General features: G+C 45.6%; 1 protein-coding gene across 2 annotated transcripts in view; it reads right to left on the reverse strand.

The window, feature by feature from the left end:
- Positions 1-15,509, reverse strand: part of ATP11A (ATPase phospholipid transporting 11A) — a 124,087-nt gene extending 108,578 nt beyond the window's left edge. Inside the window, exon 1 of one of the 2 annotated variants that reach the window (XM_032192820.1) lies at positions 15,263-15,509. In XM_032192820.1, coding sequence (XP_032048711.1) covers positions 15,263-15,301 — 39 coding nt within the window. In that variant the 5' untranslated portion in view covers positions 15,302-15,509. The remainder of the gene's footprint in view (positions 1-15,262) is intronic. The other variant, XM_032192830.1, reaches the window with a different exon arrangement.
- Between the last annotated feature and the right edge of the window lie 1,687 nt (positions 15,510-17,196).

Below are 17,196 nucleotides of genomic sequence, written 5' to 3' on the forward strand. Positions count from 1 at the left end.
AGACAACCCATTTGTTTCCCCATACAGCTTGCCATCAGTGTACATCATGCTACAAGTCACAAGAGTTTACCAGCTTTGTGTATGTATAAAAGCAAATCTATCTCCTTTCTGCCACAAGCACTTTTACCTTTATACACGTAAAGCTGCCAAATCTAACTCATCTAGATCTAAAGGAGTGTAACGCCCATGTGATAACCCATGGGTGATGCAGAATGTGGAGCCCTTGTAGTAACAGTCAGAGGACATTATAATGCACCACAAGCTCCTCTGCCAGCCACGTGCCTGTGACAGTGAGCTTCCAAATTTTAAGTTTTATTTGAAGCGAAGCAGGAGCAACCAGCACCCTGAACTCCCCAGCCCAAGCATCAGCGCAAGATTTAGACAAACAAAAGTGTTCCAGTGCCTGCACTAATAACTCAAGAAGGTCCTGAAATAAAGTTTTGGCACTGCTGTCCGCCAACAGAAGGTATTCCTATCATTAGGAGAGACGGCTAGCATTGTGTTTTTCTATTTAGTAGAGAAATGTCAGGCAACAATATATTTAGTAACTGAGCACGGCCTAATCCTTCCAGTCATGTGCTTCAGCTCAGCCGGAGGAAGGTAACAGCAGCGTGTTCAGTCGGCTGCAGATCTGCAAGCCCCAAAGGCAGCAGGATCCCCCCAAGGAAAGGAGGGTCAATTCAGCCGTCCTGCACAAGACCTACCACGCAAACAGCTGATCTATGTCAGCTGGGGATCAGATGATCCTGTGCAGCTCCAGACTCCTGGGGATGAGGGAGGCAACTTCTCTGCCAGGCTGGGAGAGCTCCTTTGGAGTTCGCTGCCCTGTTTCCTGTAGCAGCCCAAAAGGGATGCTTGCAAGAGGATAGGCAAGCTAGGACAAAAGCTACAGAGAAAGTCTACAGGTCTAAAAAACACAAGGAAGGTAAGAGACAGGATAAAACAGGAGACCTGAGCAGGCAGAGGCCTGTAAGTAAATCTTTTCAGGAAAGACAGGAACCATAGTAAGATTAGCCGAGCTGGTACTAAAGGGAAACTGAGGCACTGGAATAAGACACATCTGGGCCTAAAGACCTGAAAGTTACTCAGTGCACAGGAGAACAGCACATCCTGAACCACCTGAAGAAGCAAAACTGAGCAAGCAGTGCTTCAGCAAGCCACATGATGCCATCCAGACCCAGGGTTGTGTCCTTTCTGGTGTGAACTCCAGAGCCCAGCCTCAAAACATGAGCCTTTTCAGGAACACTTGCTGCAAACAGACTGCGTGCCCGTGTGCTTTGCAAGGTGAGCTCAGAATTGAAGCACATTTGTTTCATTTCCATTAGCAAATAGCAGCAGCTTACTTGTTTAACGTAATTGGATGGAAAGGCCGAGCCCAGTACAGGAGGAGAATTAATCCCTCCAAAGTGTTCTCAAAAAGACAAAGCAGAACCTACATCCTGGAGCAGTTTGTCACAAAGCTTCCAGCTCCTCTTTTAGAGCCCAAATCTTTCAAGAGAGCATCCCACAATTTAAACCACTCAGGCAAAGGGAATCTACTCGCACTTTTTAAAAACCCACTCCAATCAGCAGCAGGAACGCTGCCCTAATTTGCCAATTTAGTGGTCAGCTCTAAGTAAGAGTCCCAGGCAGCTCCAGCTGACCACATAAGTAGAGGACAGAGCTGTATTTATAGCCTGCTGTCCCTCAGCCACCCGCTCAGAAACCGCAGGAGGCCACGCCACACCACATGATTTAAGCACGCGGTATCAAGTGCTCCGGCTTCTCTTCCACCTCAGGGCTCCCTCTGTTCCACTCCTTCACCTTCCTTCTCCCTACAATTTTAAAACAGAGAGAGAAATCCACTGCGTTCACATGCCCCAAACTACTTTAGGAAAACACTGAGATCAAGTAGTCTCCTTTCATATTTTCCTTTCAAATAGTTAAATGATCTTTGCCATCTTTTACCCAGGCTAGGGCCTCAGAAACTTCCCAGATGCTTGTCGGGCTCTTACCGCAGTAGGAAATCTTTCAGGAAGAGCTTACAGCCTGCTGGTCTGATCCAATATTTTATGGTAATAGGGTTGAATAAGTAAGTCTCTTTACATGGACAGCCCGAGCTCACTCGCCGTTGCCTCCCACTTCCTCCTCCCATTCCCACACTCCTCGTTTCCAAACCCCAAAGCAGCTCTGGAGTAGCTTCAGAGGATGTGCACCCTCAGACAGCACGCCACGGGGACACAGCCACCTCATCAGGAAAGCTGAGACCAGCAAGCTTAAGTCTCAAGGGCACAGGCATTTTCACACCATTTGTTACTAATTTAAGGCCAGCAGCTTTTCTCTTCCAGCCGCTCAGGCCACGCTTACACATCAACAGCTCCCAAATTAAGTTCTTTATGGGGAAGGGTACGCACCAACTGCGATTTTGGTTGTTACAGGTTTTTGTTTAAACTGAAACAACAGGAGCCAGGAGAAATACCTTAACCTGGTCAGGTTCATTGCTGTTAAAGCCTCAACTCCGCCTACGGTAGTTTTTACTGAGCTCATGTACACAGGGAAGTTGCTGTGAGCCTCTATTACGGCAATCTTTAAAACATGAATGAACAAACACACCACGCAGTATAATTACTGCTCAGAATAACAACTTGCTGAGTCTGTAGGTTATCACTAAGATCTTGCACAGCTTCATCCACGGAGCCTGTTTTAAGCTACGATGTCTTAGTACCATCTGGTCGGAGAAAAACATGATATGGCTGCCAGAAAGGCAAGAAAACATTTTCATCTTCAAGAACTGTTGATTTGCTTAATGGTAATTTAGTTTAGAGTCAAAACAACGCAGGTTGAAAGGGATCTCTCCAGGCCGTCTGGTCACTTTTTATAGAAAGAGTTAAAAATTATACCAGACTCATAAAACTGCTTCAGAAACAAATGTTTTATTGCTCTGCACACTACACACAGTCTGCTAGACAAAGCAGTGAATGGTCCAACCTCCTGTTGGCAGTAGCTGCTCTGCTTCGAGCAGGCCGGGCAGGATGACCCTCACAGGAGATCTGTGCTCCTACACCATGTTGCTGCTCTCCAGCGCTGAAAGAAGAACCCAGAACAAATCAGTCAGATGGCAAACTGATAAACTATGCTCTGCTCAAAGGCCCCTTAAGAAATACGGCCACAAAGGGCTTCTGAAATCCTGCTTATCTTGCGATGGTTTCCCTCCCTCCTACCCTTTGAAAGTTTTAGAAACACAAAGTTTAAATACTTATTTTCAGTTTACAAATACATGAATTTGTAATATCCTTAGTGAAAGGGATCAGGTAGATCCTGTCTCCATGCAGAGAAAGCCTTGATTGTTATGTTTCTGATGCTGGCCTTCACGCAACCAAAAAGCTTCCTGTCACCAGCATCCCACAGCTGCCTGTGAAAGGGCTGAAGGTGCTCGGGGCTTTTCCAGTCCTGACAGAAGACGCCTGTGCTGGCTAGCAACCCTGTTTCAATAAAACATGTTCTCATATGCACACGGGAAGAGATGCTAAGCATATAATGGCTGCTCCATTTTCCCCCCAGTCATTACGCTTTGATTGCGCTTAGAGCTTTAGGAAGGCCAAGCCACGTGGCACACGAGTGCTAGCAGACACTGCACATCACAGGGTTGGTTTGGGGAGGGTGCCTGGGTTTTAAGTAACGCTCCCTCCAGTCAGCAGTACCCAAATTCTTCTCCTCATACCATAAGTCATACCTTGTCATTCCTGTGATGCGTTATCCCTCCTCTCCCAATTACTCCTCTTCTGATGCCAGATGCTATCCACAAGGGAAGCCGGTGTTTCATGGATGTCAGCAGCTTGCCAAATCAGCCCTGACTCACGGGTCATCTCTTTGCTGACATCCCAGCTCACATCCCAGCTCGAATCAGCACCTGGAGAAGCCCAGCACCGAGCTGCTCTCCCTCCCTCACAGCGAAGCTTTCTCCTTCTACACTCACACCAACTTCAAACCCTAAGCAAGTCACCTTCTCAGAAACGCACCCTCATACTCATTGCCCTGTGGTCTGCCACTCAGTGAAGTAAAATTATAATATCTCAACAAGCCAACAGCACATGCACAAGAGGAGGGAAAAGAACAAGTGAACAGGCTGCCCAGGGAGGTTGTGGAGTCTCCTTCTCTGGAGATATTCAAGGCACATCTGGACGCTTACCTGGGCAGCCTGCTCTAGGGAACCTGCCTTGGCAGGGGGGTTGGACCCGATGATCTCTTGAGGTCCCTTCCAACCCCTACACTGCAGCAGAAGCAGGGCCACAACGGGGCCTTCCCACCCCAGGGCAGATCTGGGCACCCTGCACCAGGCAGGGAGCTCCCCAGAGGCCCCAAAACCCACATCTCCGCTCTTCCCCTGAGGCCTCAAAGGCACAGAGGTGGATTTGGAGGTGCCGAGTTGAGCGGCACCGCTGCCTGCCCTAACACCAAGGTCAACTCCAAGCTGCACAAGCAAGCAGCTGCTGCTCTGCAGCACCAACAGCCCTCATAAGCAGCACCGAGCACTGACTGGGGGCTGAAGGCAAGCAGCTGGAAAGCCACTGCTGCAGTCTTACGAGTCTTAAAGCACTGAAAGCATTCACAGACGTCTCACCTCGTGACTCAGCTACAACTGTGACTCAACCAAACCTTGTCTGGTTTTTGTCAGTTTTAACACACACACAAAAAGCCCGGGTAAAAGCATTATTACTTTGAGTTTTAAATGCCTTAAAGTTTGTTCTAGACTGGGAAACAGCAAGGGAATACTGATATTTTAATTCCACACACCCAGCAGAAGCCTAGCCTGGAGTCATTTATATATTTAACTTACATTATACATACACTGGCAGAAAAGCTCTTTGAACAAGTTTCAGCAGATACCATTAACATAGGAAGTCAAAATGCTCATGGTGGCCTTTCTACTTCTTCGGGAAGAAGTCAGAGGCTGGAACCCTCCTAAAAAAAAAAAAAACCCACAAGCACTTCAAATTGGAGACCTCCCGGGCTGAAAGAGACGGGAGTTGCGAAACCACAAGCCAGGTTGCCCTTCATAAAGCTCTGTCTGTACCTGCCTATGTTCATGCGCATTGCTTCACACGAGCATCTGAAGCTTTCCCTTCATTTCTACATCGTTACAGCCACTAAGCATGCAGGCTTAAACCCCTCACATCAGCCAAGAACTGGAGGCATCAAGAAGGCAGCGCCTTTATGCATCACGTTAATGTGACCGAGCAGTGCTGGGCTGAGGACAGAGCTTCCCCCATCTCCTTTCTTTTTTCTTGCTGCCAGCACGCAGACACCTCCTGGCCAACAAGTATACCTGGTCACCCGACAGCTCCACGTAGGGAACAGTCAGCATGTTCAGACGAGCAACACGTCAGCATTGCAGGTGAAATGATAAGAGCCCTGTCTGTTTTTGTAGTCTTAGAAGGTAAAAGAGTTCAGCAGCTGTGCTCAGAAGTGGTAAGAACAAAGTCCTTCTCAGCCCCAGCTTTAGTGCCCTCTCCACCTCTAACTCCCAACTATGATACCGAAGACCAGCCATGTATTTAAGTGGCTACGTATCTATTGTACAGAGGATAGACACACATTCCTGAGAACAGCTTGGAGTCAACAGGGAAGAGTGGGCTGATCCCAAACTCTTAGAGCTGTTCCAGTTTAAGGTAGCCAGGAATTAGTTGAAAATTCAGTACAAAGGGCTACAAACACTAAACATTCTCAGCAATTATGCAGCATATTTAAAATCCAGCATATAGATTTTCAAACATTAAATTAGCTTGAGAACATTTGCAATACTTGTTAGCTGCGAAATTTTTGATTCTTCTTTAAACCCCAATGAAGAGAAGCTTGTTTTTATTAGAGTTAAGCTTTCCAAAAAGTTTTATATTGCTGGCCAGGAGGCTAGAGTGTGAAAGATTTTGTAAGTGCAATCTTAAAAGTTCACTGATACATCAAAAAAGGATACACATAAGTTGCTAGAAAGGAACTGTAACTAATCTGTTCCACCAAACACTACTGAGAAGTGCTAGCATTTCGGTGCATTCCATGTTTACAGAGAAAATGCTGAACATTAACCTGAAGAAAAGCATTAACATTAATCAATCAAAACCTGCTTATAGCATAGGGAGCCTTTTTGAGCAAAGCAAAATGCCCTCCCTGAACTTATTTATACTACATTTCTGCTAACATCAGCACGAAAGTTAATTATTCTTTTAGTTATGACTTGGTCAATACACTTGCTTTGAGCCTACCTTTGCAATATCTTCTCTCATACCTATCATATTTCACATAATGAAAGAGGGCTGTTTCTACGTAGGCATATTTTTATAGGAAGATTAAATGGTAGCCTGGCTTATAAGAGCTTTCGTAACAGTGAAATTTAAAATAGTCTGCTCTCTCTTAAAAAAAATTAAAAAAATAGCAGAATAAGTAGTACATCAGCTTTCCCAACAATCTGTTTCCTCTGCCTTTGCTGTACTTTACTGATGACTGATGTGCCCTTTCCTTCACCTGACAGTAAAGTTTGATACCCGGCCCATCTACGCAGATGAAGTTGTAACAACAGCCTACAAAGTGCTAGGGTTATAACAGCATCAGAAGGCATGCACTGGCATAGCATCAAGCCAAAGCCATAAGCAAAGACATCAGATGTATTTTAAGAGAAGACCACAACTTTCCTTGAAGTCAGCTTGAGTGCTCTAGAGCCCCAACCTCCACTCGCTCAGGAAACACTTTATTTCAGCCTGGGCCAGAGAGCCCACCCCAAGTCACCTCATGAATAAGATGAAATAAACAGACTTCAGCTTTTTCTGAACTTTCTTCAACTTTTTCATCCTTCTTCAGGTGTATTACCATTCAAACGTAGGAGTAGATCGGACCCTCTACACTACTGTTCTGGAGGAAACAAAACTAAAGAAACAGTGATTATCAGTAACCCACCTGCAATGGTTAGTATTAAGCGTAAGGTCACATGAGCAATTTCTGTGGCATCGTTCCACTATCTTCTTTGCAGCTTTGCTGTGTGCTATCCACACCTCATGAAAGTCATTTGTCACTTACCAGATGTCTGTTCTTTTAACCAAATCTCCTCCGAAATGCACAAAATGATTTTTCCTTTACATTAATGCCATCTTACACACATCATGTTTTCCAACGGTGGTTGTATTTCTCATGGTTTTACTTTGCAATGACCTCCTGCCAAGTACAGCAGCTTAATGTCAGTTATTCAAATGCCACTTCCAACTCAGATCCACCTCAAGAGAAGCCACGTAACCATCATGAGTGGCACAAAAATCGGTATGCAAGCACAGATGAGCATTAGTGTTTGTACTTCATCGTGATGTTCATTTGTGCAAGCAACTTATTAATGGTACTTTGAAAAGATACGGAGGGCTACGTAAAATGCTAAGAATGAACTGAAAGTTGCTAATGTAATTCAGATAACAAGAAATCCATTTCAGTTCATCTACGCATCCACTTCACAGCATAAATTAGAAGCATTAGAGACAGAAAGCTACTGGGCAAACAGAAAGATTCCTTTCCATCTCCTCTGTCCATCCATATTTCTTTCTGGACACGTACTTCACACATAAAGTTTCTTTTTCTGCATAACTGTTTTGATTATTATTACCATTAATCTTGCAAAACTTCACTGGTGCTTCAACAGATGTGCTTTTCAGAGGATTTCACAACATCCTATCTTAGCAGTGATGTAGGGGAAGAACCTAATTGTCCTTAATCCCCTATTTTAAATAGGTTAGACGAAATCCTCTTTTGACTGAAGCAAAGAGATTAGTCAGTGCCACCAGGAAAACAAAACACTGTTCTCCCCTCACCCCACCCTGCATCTAGATGAGTAATGATTAATGAAGGAAACAAATTAACCAGTCTCATATTTCAAAGAGAGAAGATAATCTACGGGGAATAGCAGAATAAATGGAAAGGTGTCCCTATGAAACCTCCCCATTCTTCAGTTCTCATGCTTCTAAGGAGCTTCAACAATAACATAATAAGCACCCCAGAATGTAATTTCACAGTATGCCTCAGTCACTAGACATAACCTGGCATAATTGTTAACGTTGCTTTCTCTTCTGCTTCCCCTGATTATTCCCCACACACTCCCTGTATTCCTCCGCCACTTACATGTACTTGCAGAGGTGTGCACGTGTGCTGTCTGAAATTGCAAGCAATTCCTGTGGCAGTGGAGAACACTTAAGAGCAAAGAAAAAGGCACTATAAAAAGACAAGGATTACAGGCCCGTGTTGGCACCCAGTTTGCTTCCTGTGACAGTGTTTCCTTACCTCAAAGCCTTGAACAACCCTTAAAACTTCTCTGTGAAAGAGCTGGGCAGTACTCTTATCCCTGTTGTAAAGAAAGCTGAAGGAAGATCGGGGAAATCAACATCCAGGTTTGTAAGATACGTGAGTGCTTTAATAGCCCATGGTCTTCTGTGAAGTTCCAGACAAACTCCCTAGCCCCTGGCTCATCCCATCCATCTCCTAAAATAACCCAGGCTGGGTTGCCAGCTTCTCCTAGAAAGCACGCATTTTTAAGATAGCATCACAAAACAGACGTTTACAAAATTAGAGTCAAAGTTTAAATTGAACAAAAGCTAGCAGAGCACATTTCGTGACAACTCTGGGCACGTCTGTGCCACAAAGGTCTCAGAGTCATTACCGAGAGGGAAGAAGAAACACAGAAGTGGTAGATCTGTGTGACAGAAAAAGGATCCTTGGTTTGCCTCGTCTACCTGCAGGTGTTGCCATGGCAATTATGGCAGGGAGGATAATAGCATTCCAGTGTCATTCTGCCTCAGCTCGGGAGGAACTTCAGCTGAAACGTCCCTCGACAATTACAGAAATAGAAATACTACATTACATGGGGTAATGGCAAACCAGTAGAATTAGTAGTAGTATTCTGGAAAAACGTAATCTGGCTAAAAGACTTAAAATGATGAGAGGCAGGCCCTTTCGTTCAAAAACAAACAAATGCTAGCATCAAATCCAGTTGTATAACAGGTGCTCAAACATCTGCTCCCTCTTTCTTGCTTTGTTTCCTCTCCACTGCTGGTCAGGCTGCAGCACCTCGGGAACACAACTGTTTCCCAGCTGCATTTCACTCTGGTGAGCTTAAACGAGTCTATTATCCCCACCTTGGCAGGGCAAGCAGCAGCCTGCTATTATATTTGTGGAACCCTTCACTTGTCGACCCATTTATATTTATTTTTTTTATTAAGTGTTCCAGCTTTAAAAGGCTGACTCATTAGAAAATCCCACTTCACCCTGCCACTTTTCTGGTTTCAATTACTGCTGTGTGACAGGAGCGAAGAATGAATGAGAAACAGTCAACAGGGATTTTTAGCTATAAATGTGCTACGCTGTACCTTACCCTCTTCCATTCCCAAGAACGATTTTGAAGAGGCTTCCTGCTTTCAGTATCGATGTTCTGCTGTCCCCCAGAAGAGGCCCAGGACCAAAACTATATTTCAATACAAAAAACTGACAAAGGACAGAAGTGACTATGCAGTTCTCATCACCGAAGGAAAACTGCATGTACTTTTGATGCTAAAAATGGCAAGGTTAGGAGTTCTTGATCTATTTTAAGTCACTGAGGCAAACTCCGATAGCAGCAAACATTTCATTTGGAGAGTTGAAACTGCAGAACGATCTGTTGCATATAGGTGAGCAATATTTTGTAGTCAATAGCAACCAGCTTATAAAAGTTCACTTGCAAGAAGCCAGAGAATGTTTTACACGGTGTCCTATTTTCATTCAGTTAGTCTCAAAATAAAAAAATAAAAAAATAAAAAAGTTTTTCTTGTATAAATTAGCTAATTGATGGGGTGGGGGAGATGAACAAAGTCCACGCAATTCTCCCTTTCCTTTGGGTTAGGGGTGTTTGTTTGTTTTGCCTCAGGTTATAGTGAAACATCCAAAGAGTACATTACAAAACAAGAAAGAACAATAAAAAAAGTCATTACTAGTGTGCAAGAGCTAGTTGGATTTGCAGAAGCACCAAATCCTGTCAGCCACACTCAGCTTTCAGCAGAATTAACTCCTGAGGGAAGCAAAGCTTTCAAACTTCCCCTCTTAAAAAGCTGGGCTGAGAAGCATCAAGTCAGCACACAATACAGAGCAATTCCCCAAGAAAAACAGCAACAGGGAGAATAACAAGGCAATGATGCCGGGGGAAATAGGAATTGGGATAGGAACTCAGGAGTTACACGTGCTGTTCAGACACATTCTGTCAGCCTCCTGCACCGAGAACAACCGGCATCCACGAACAGCACAGCTGAAAGGTGAGATGGGAAGCATCAAGAAGACATCGTGACACTGACATCCACAAGACATTATCAAAAGTGTGTTACATACCAGGGATAGAAACAAACACTTTAAAAAATGCAAGATCCTGATTACTGGCTTGTAAGCACGTGCCTATAGCCCCTACTGAGAACATCTCCTGTACGGTTAGGAAAGTTTGAACACAGGCAGGACATCAACACGTTTATATGGCATTTAAAACAGCCTAAAATTCCGTCAAACCATACTGCTGGAAGAAAGAAACAACCCTTTTATCTCACTGTAAGTGACAGCTAAGAAAAGAAGCGTTCATTTGAGCAGGCACCCCAACTAAGAAACATCCAGACAGCACTCATTCAGCACCAGCCTGCAAAAGTGCAGGGCAAGCTGAGTGATTATGAGGAAAGGCAAGAAGTGGAATGGGAGCGTGCCCTCGGATGTATTAAGCGAGCTCAGAAAACTGGAGGTCCTCTGAAATGCTTGATAAATGGACCATCTTTTAGACAAGTAATTCAGAGCACTGAGGCTTGTAGTTCCTCCAGCTTTCAGGCCAAAGCAGTAGATGAAAAGGTTGGTAACACTACAGGTGAAAAAAGTGAAGTTCAGTATTTATTTGTTTATATCAAGACTACATATAAAATACTCAGGAAATTGATTAGAAAACTGTTCCAGAATCATTCTGCCAATATAAACATTATCAGCTAAATCAGTGACCACAACTCACAGGCTACCACGAAATTTAGTGGTGAAGATGCTAAAAACCCCTAAAACAACTTTCTGGTTAGACTGATCGATCGTCTTCTCAAACTACCATTAAAGTTGACCCACTTCTGTAGATGCAGAAAATACAGCAGCCATTTGTAAACTCGTTTATTCCGTCCTCCCAAAAGCAGATTTTCCTAAAATACCTGCAGAACTAACCGACCAGGAGCCTCCCAGGGGACTGAGCTGTAATAAATCACTTTCCTTTTGGAAGTCAAACTCTATTTGCTGCCATACACATTTAGAGATAGTTGCGCGGGCAACAAATATTTAACACCCAGCTTTGTAACCCCGAAGTAGTAACAGGAGAAGCAATAAAGTGGCAGGATTACTAAATATACCACATAATAGAGGCAAAAGTGTTCAGTAATATGGACCTTTGACCCAGTGGTTATTTATTGTGCCATCCAAAGGCACCAACCTGGGCAGCAGCAGTTCGTGATGAGGGGCCAGCTGTCCCACAAACACAGCCCAGGCTGTTGCCTTCTGCTGCAAGATGTTCAGTGACCGTCTAGTGTCCAAACAAGCATATGCTAAGAGTGACATTTCCCAGCTTGCCCGGGCACATTTGAATCCACATACACAAATCCACATTCAGACACAGCTATCTGAATACACAGGACACTTGCACACATCTTATTAAGCTCAGGAAAAATAACATTCCTTTTAGAAACGGTATAAAGACTTACTTCAAGAGTTAGCTATCTCTTGACTATAAAGAACTTCAGAAGTCTCAAGATCAGCTGAAAATATAACAGATTACCAGGCAAAGCTACTGCAACAGCGGTTACATGGGCACAATATATTGCTTAACGCTATCTAATGAGTATCCCAAATAATCCAACCATAAAACATCTTCTATGAACACGGTGTTAATTATGACGGTATGTTTAGTCCCCCTCCCCACCCCAGATAATTTACTGCTTTAATATTAACTAACAAGGCTCTCTCAGCCCTGACGGTGGAGCAGGCTCGGTGTGATGCTTACGGGACAGCGCGCATTAACTCAGCCTCCTCAGACCATCAGGCTGCCCTCCCTGGGGCAGGGCTCGTCTTTGGGGGAGCACCCAAACAGCCCAAGGGTAAGGCAGAAGCGCACCGCCTGATGCAAACACCACATCCAGAAAGGGAGGTTGTGTTCTAATATAGAGTACGTGATACCAAACGTACCCCCCGCTCCCAAAGGGGGTTTTTATACAAACCTCATAATGGTATTTCCCCTCGTGGGAAGGCAATCTAAACGACGCAGTCGTCAAAATCTGTCTTAATTACAGAAGGCTTATTGTGATTCTGTGGTTCCACGTAGGGGAAGCCGTATACAAAGACGTCCTACTCCATTATTCAAAGGTGCCTCTAGTACGGTGGATACAATTTAAAGCAGCAAAATACACAGACTAACCTCAGACCCAATTAAAAATTTGCATTGCTCTATTTCAGACTGAAGGAGCAGAAAGCATTTGGAGAACTACACTGAACTTTAGGTCAGCTGCACTACAGTGAAACAGACACCTTTGGCACAGCCATTTATTTACTAGAAGCCCTATAGATTGTGTATGGCCGCAGCCATAGAACAGGGAAAGTCCTAGAGTGAAAGAAGAAATCAGCAGGATGACCATAAGGAGGTGGAACAACAGAATGTGTTTGTAGAAATTGGTAAAAAGAGGTATTACTGCCTCCGTCCTAGGAGGCTACACCATCTCTTGGTGAAGATACAAGCTATGTTATGACGAGCATGCTGAATATGGCCCCAACCCACATCACTGGCATGTTCTGACACCTGGAAGACGGAGATGATACAACATAAGAAGCTGAGAGCAGGTGGCACAGCAGACGTACTGGAAAAGCACTAAGCAGGAAACTGACTTCATGTTGAAGCAGCAGCACCCAGCCATCACCACGCTTCCACACAGCCTTTGAGATGCGCGCTATCGCACCGCTTTGGGGCGGTGACCACAACAACAACAAGGCAAGGAGGTGGGGGAACCTTCCAGCACATTCGGGACACGCTGGTACATCACTTACACCTCCATGCCCTGCAACATACAGCAGAAGAAAAAGAAAAGCTGCAACACAGAAGCCTCAGAGGTTGTTGCACGAGAAGTTTCCATCAGTGCAACGCAACTTTTTGTTACCACGAGACCACGCAGCACTGCCCGAAGAGCTCCCAGCTACCTCGACAGCATCTCCAGCCGGCACTCACCTGCTCCAGGGAAAACTGCAAGCAGACAAACCTCCAGCATGACCTGGAGAGTGACCATCTGCAGTCCTAAGGCACCACCTGCCAAGCAGGCTCTGCACAAACTTCTACTTATCCCACGCGTGAGCTCACCTGGACACATGCTCAGGATGTGCCACCCTCCCCGGTCTCCTGCTGCCTGGCCTCTCTTACAGGAAAGCAGCTTGGGAAGAGGCAAGGGCATCCAGGCTGCTGAAGTGTATCTGCTTGGTTTATAGCTTGGGTGGACAACTACGGAGCAGCACCGCAGACGTGTGCATCTGCTGCTCATTTACAGCAGGCTGTTTCGGGCACGGCACTCAAAACTATTAATTTTCATTTTCAGTGCTGTAGCTGTACAAAAATAGTTGATCCGTAGAAAGAAGAGAAAACCGCACACACAGTAATCAGCTCGCCAGATTTAATGGCCTCACTGAAATGAGGAACCCAAGTTTATTTACAACAGCTTTTTCCAAAATGCTCCTTCCTTGGAAGAAAAGAGAAAAAAAAATAAAGAAAAGAAACTGACCAGATACAGAGAAGAAGTGCAAAAGAACAAGAAGCAACAGGTGAAAACATACATGTCAGCCAGGCAGTCAGCCTCCTGGCATAAAAACAAAGCAGAAAGTAGTGTGATCTAGGAAATATGAACACTTCCTCACAGGAGCTAAGTGTTTTGTCCAGTCTTCAGACTGCTGAATTACCTTCATTAGCGGTGTGGGAGGGTGATGACAGTCTGCAACTTAAAAGCTCAAGTGCCTTGTTATTTTCAGCACGCTATCTTCTTACACACATCTTTGTGTTTTAAAACAAATCCTGGAGTTAATCTCGAGCCTGTTTCGAACATATCCAATGCTTAGTTTGAAAGAGAGGTTAGCAGCACTGTTATGCAGGAAAGATTTGCAGACCACAGTATGCTCTATGCACAATGAGTGCTGTCTGATTTCCAGACGGTTTGTACAGGCTCCAGATGTAAGCACACACACCAGAAAACCTTCAGCTAAATCCTACAGTTAGATCAGCACCGAGGGATCACAACACCTGAACCGATCCTGCCTGTTTCTAAATAGAGCTCAGCACGGTTCACCTGAGCTTTGCATATCCACAGAGACTTCTGCTTCTCTCCTTGTATTTATGTTTTTCTCCTCCTTCCTTCCCTCAGGGTTACTTTCGAAGGATCCACATATACACACGGCTGCTTTCAGTACTCACCTCTCTGTGCTCTCCTCGCCTCACGGCATACTCTAAATAGTACAAAGAGCCAGTAAAATCTTTTCACCTCTGCCATTTTTCTTCTTTCACACACACAGAAGGTTTCAGAGCGTGTGTTATGTGACCATAACTCCACATACACAAAACTAGGAGTGAACAAAGCCAACACTTTTGTTCGCTCTGAGCACGAAAGTTTCCTAACTTACAGCACTTCCTGCAGGGGAGGAAGGGCTGTGAGCATTTGGGAATACAGAGCGGTGAGAGCAGCCGGGGATACAAGGCAGAGAAAGAAGCCAGGCACTACCACCTCTCGCTCCTATCGCTTCCCGTTTCTTTCTTCCGCATCCCCAAGGAGAAGCTGGAGTTTCCCTGCTGCTGCCTGACCCTGACCATGGCCACGGCCGTACCGACCTCTGCGCTTCCACGGCTGTGGCGGTGTTGGGAGCTCAGTGAAACCAGATTCTCACTCACACACCTCGGTATACAACTGGTTCCACTCTCAAAACACCACTGAGTCGAGCTGGCTGGGGGAAAGCATTGAGGCCACCCCCTAAGGTCAACTCTCCTTCAACCCAGGCTTCGCGGCGGTGATCCTCGCCACGCACCCCTCCCAGAGCACAGCCTTGTTCTCAGCATTCACCCACGCACACAAATCGGCCGGCTTCACGAAACACAGCTCGGCTCAAAAAAAAAAAAAAAACACGACCAAATATAAATTAAAGAAAAAAAAAAAAAGAGTTTTCACCCGCCGAGCCCGGTGAGAGCCTGCGGCGGGGAGCGGGCACTCACGTAGCGGCTGACGAGGGTCCGCAGGAGGCTGCAATCCATGGCGGGCGCTCAGCTGCCCACATGCGGGGAGCCGCCACCAGCGCCACCGGTGCTGGGCTAAGCCTCGCACCGCTCTCCTCCGCTGCTGCTACTGGTAGTAGTGGTGGTAGTAGCGGTGGTTGTGGTGCTGCTACCGCCGCCGCTGCGGCGCGGTGCCCCGCGGCCCCTCATGCCCCGCCGCAGCGCCTGGCAGGGCTGAGCGGAGCCCTGCAGCCGCCCGGCTCCGAGGGGAGGGCAGGGGAGGGCTCGCCGCGCTCCCGCCCCCTCCGCCCGCCCCGCCGGGAGGGCACCGAGCCGCGGCCGCCCCCGCGCCGCTCCCCTCGGGCGCGGCCAACCCAGCCCGGCCCTGCCCGGCTCTCCGTCATTGCGGGGCGGGCGGGCATGCGCCGCCACATTGCCTGCCCTCCTTCCCTTCTGCCCTCCTTTCCTCCTTCCCTTCTTTCCTCCTTTCGCCTTCTCTGCCCGCCCGCCGCCCCCGCGCTGCCCGGGCTGCTGCCGCCGTGAGGCAGCTCTGGGGGCTTCCCCCATCAGGGTGCCCGATGCACCCAGGGGTTGGAAAAATTCGGCTGAAATGTGCCCCAAAAGAAGCAGCAGTGTGTCTTTATCCCCCTGTAATGTTGCCGTTTCCAATCTATACTGATGTGGGTCTGAATCCCCTTTTTCTTCAACTCGGTCACGCTACTGATAATCATATTTGGTTTTGGAGCACCTGCCTTTTTCGTGCTCCTAGTCACAGATCTAACCCTTCCATGACATAAGTTTCATAGGTTTTACATTTCGCTTTCAAGAATCAATCACTGAAAGGAAAAAAATCACAAGAGCTGTGAAACAACAGGAATTTTTCTGAGAATGACCAAATCTGCATAAGTTAACCAAAATACTTTCTTATCACAGGAAAGTGTTTACACGAACAATTAAATATTAATATAATCTGTGTGTGTGTCCTCACTCTTTAGGAAACCAGTTAATTGCAAAAATGACCGAAGAACCTAATACGTAAACACAAAGTGATAACATCAAAACACACAGAGTGCTGAACTGAAACAGGATTTATTTATTTCTTACTATACTTCTCTGCCTAGCCATTCCATTTTCCAAGAATCTATACAATACTTGTATTCTGTAATAATTTTAAAATTTATTCAACTTTTAATCAAACCTTACCATTTAATCAGTCCATCATTTTTAAGTACGTTGCTTCTTACCTAGATTTTGAGTGAAATCAAATTTCAGTTATGCAGCAAATCCCTTTGTAAAGTTTTCTTTCTTTCAACACTTTCAGTATGTGTTTGTTTTTTGTTTTTGTTTTTTTTTTTTCCATCCAAATACCACAATACACTTTCCACATAATTGTCATTCCTTCACAGAAACTGGTAATTTACTCTATCTCCTTTTTACATCGGGTAGCAATTTGGGGAAAATGAGGTTAAAGGCATATACTCCTATGAGGTAAAAATTCCAATATCGATACATTTTTTCCATTGGAGACCAGCCTAGAACCCCATGTGAGCAGCTGCACAGTGTGTTTCTAAAGGTCAGTGCAAGGAGTTCACTTGATGAACAGTTAACACCAGCTCAGTGTTGAGCATGATGATCACGGGAATATTTCTGAGCTCCTTGCTGTCTCCTCATTTTAGGTAACCAGGATGGGGCTGCAAGAAACATTTTCCTTGGATTCAAAGCCTGGCACTCGCTCATGGGCGCAGGTCCCACATGGAAGCACAGTTTTGTTATGTGCTCTATGGTGAAAGTGGGACTAGTGCTCCCGTTCTCACTTTCTCCCTCTGTCAAGGGCAGGGGGAAGGGGCACATGTGTTTGGGTATGCATGTGTCATTTCCAGGCTGCTGCTCAATCTAAGCTCAGACATTGTGTCCTTCCTGTTGAAGCTGTGACA

The sequence above is a fragment of the Aythya fuligula genome, chromosome 1 (assembly GCF_009819795.1).
Source record: "Aythya fuligula isolate bAytFul2 chromosome 1, bAytFul2.pri, whole genome shotgun sequence".
Lineage (NCBI taxonomy): Eukaryota > Metazoa > Chordata > Aves > Anseriformes > Anatidae > Aythya > Aythya fuligula.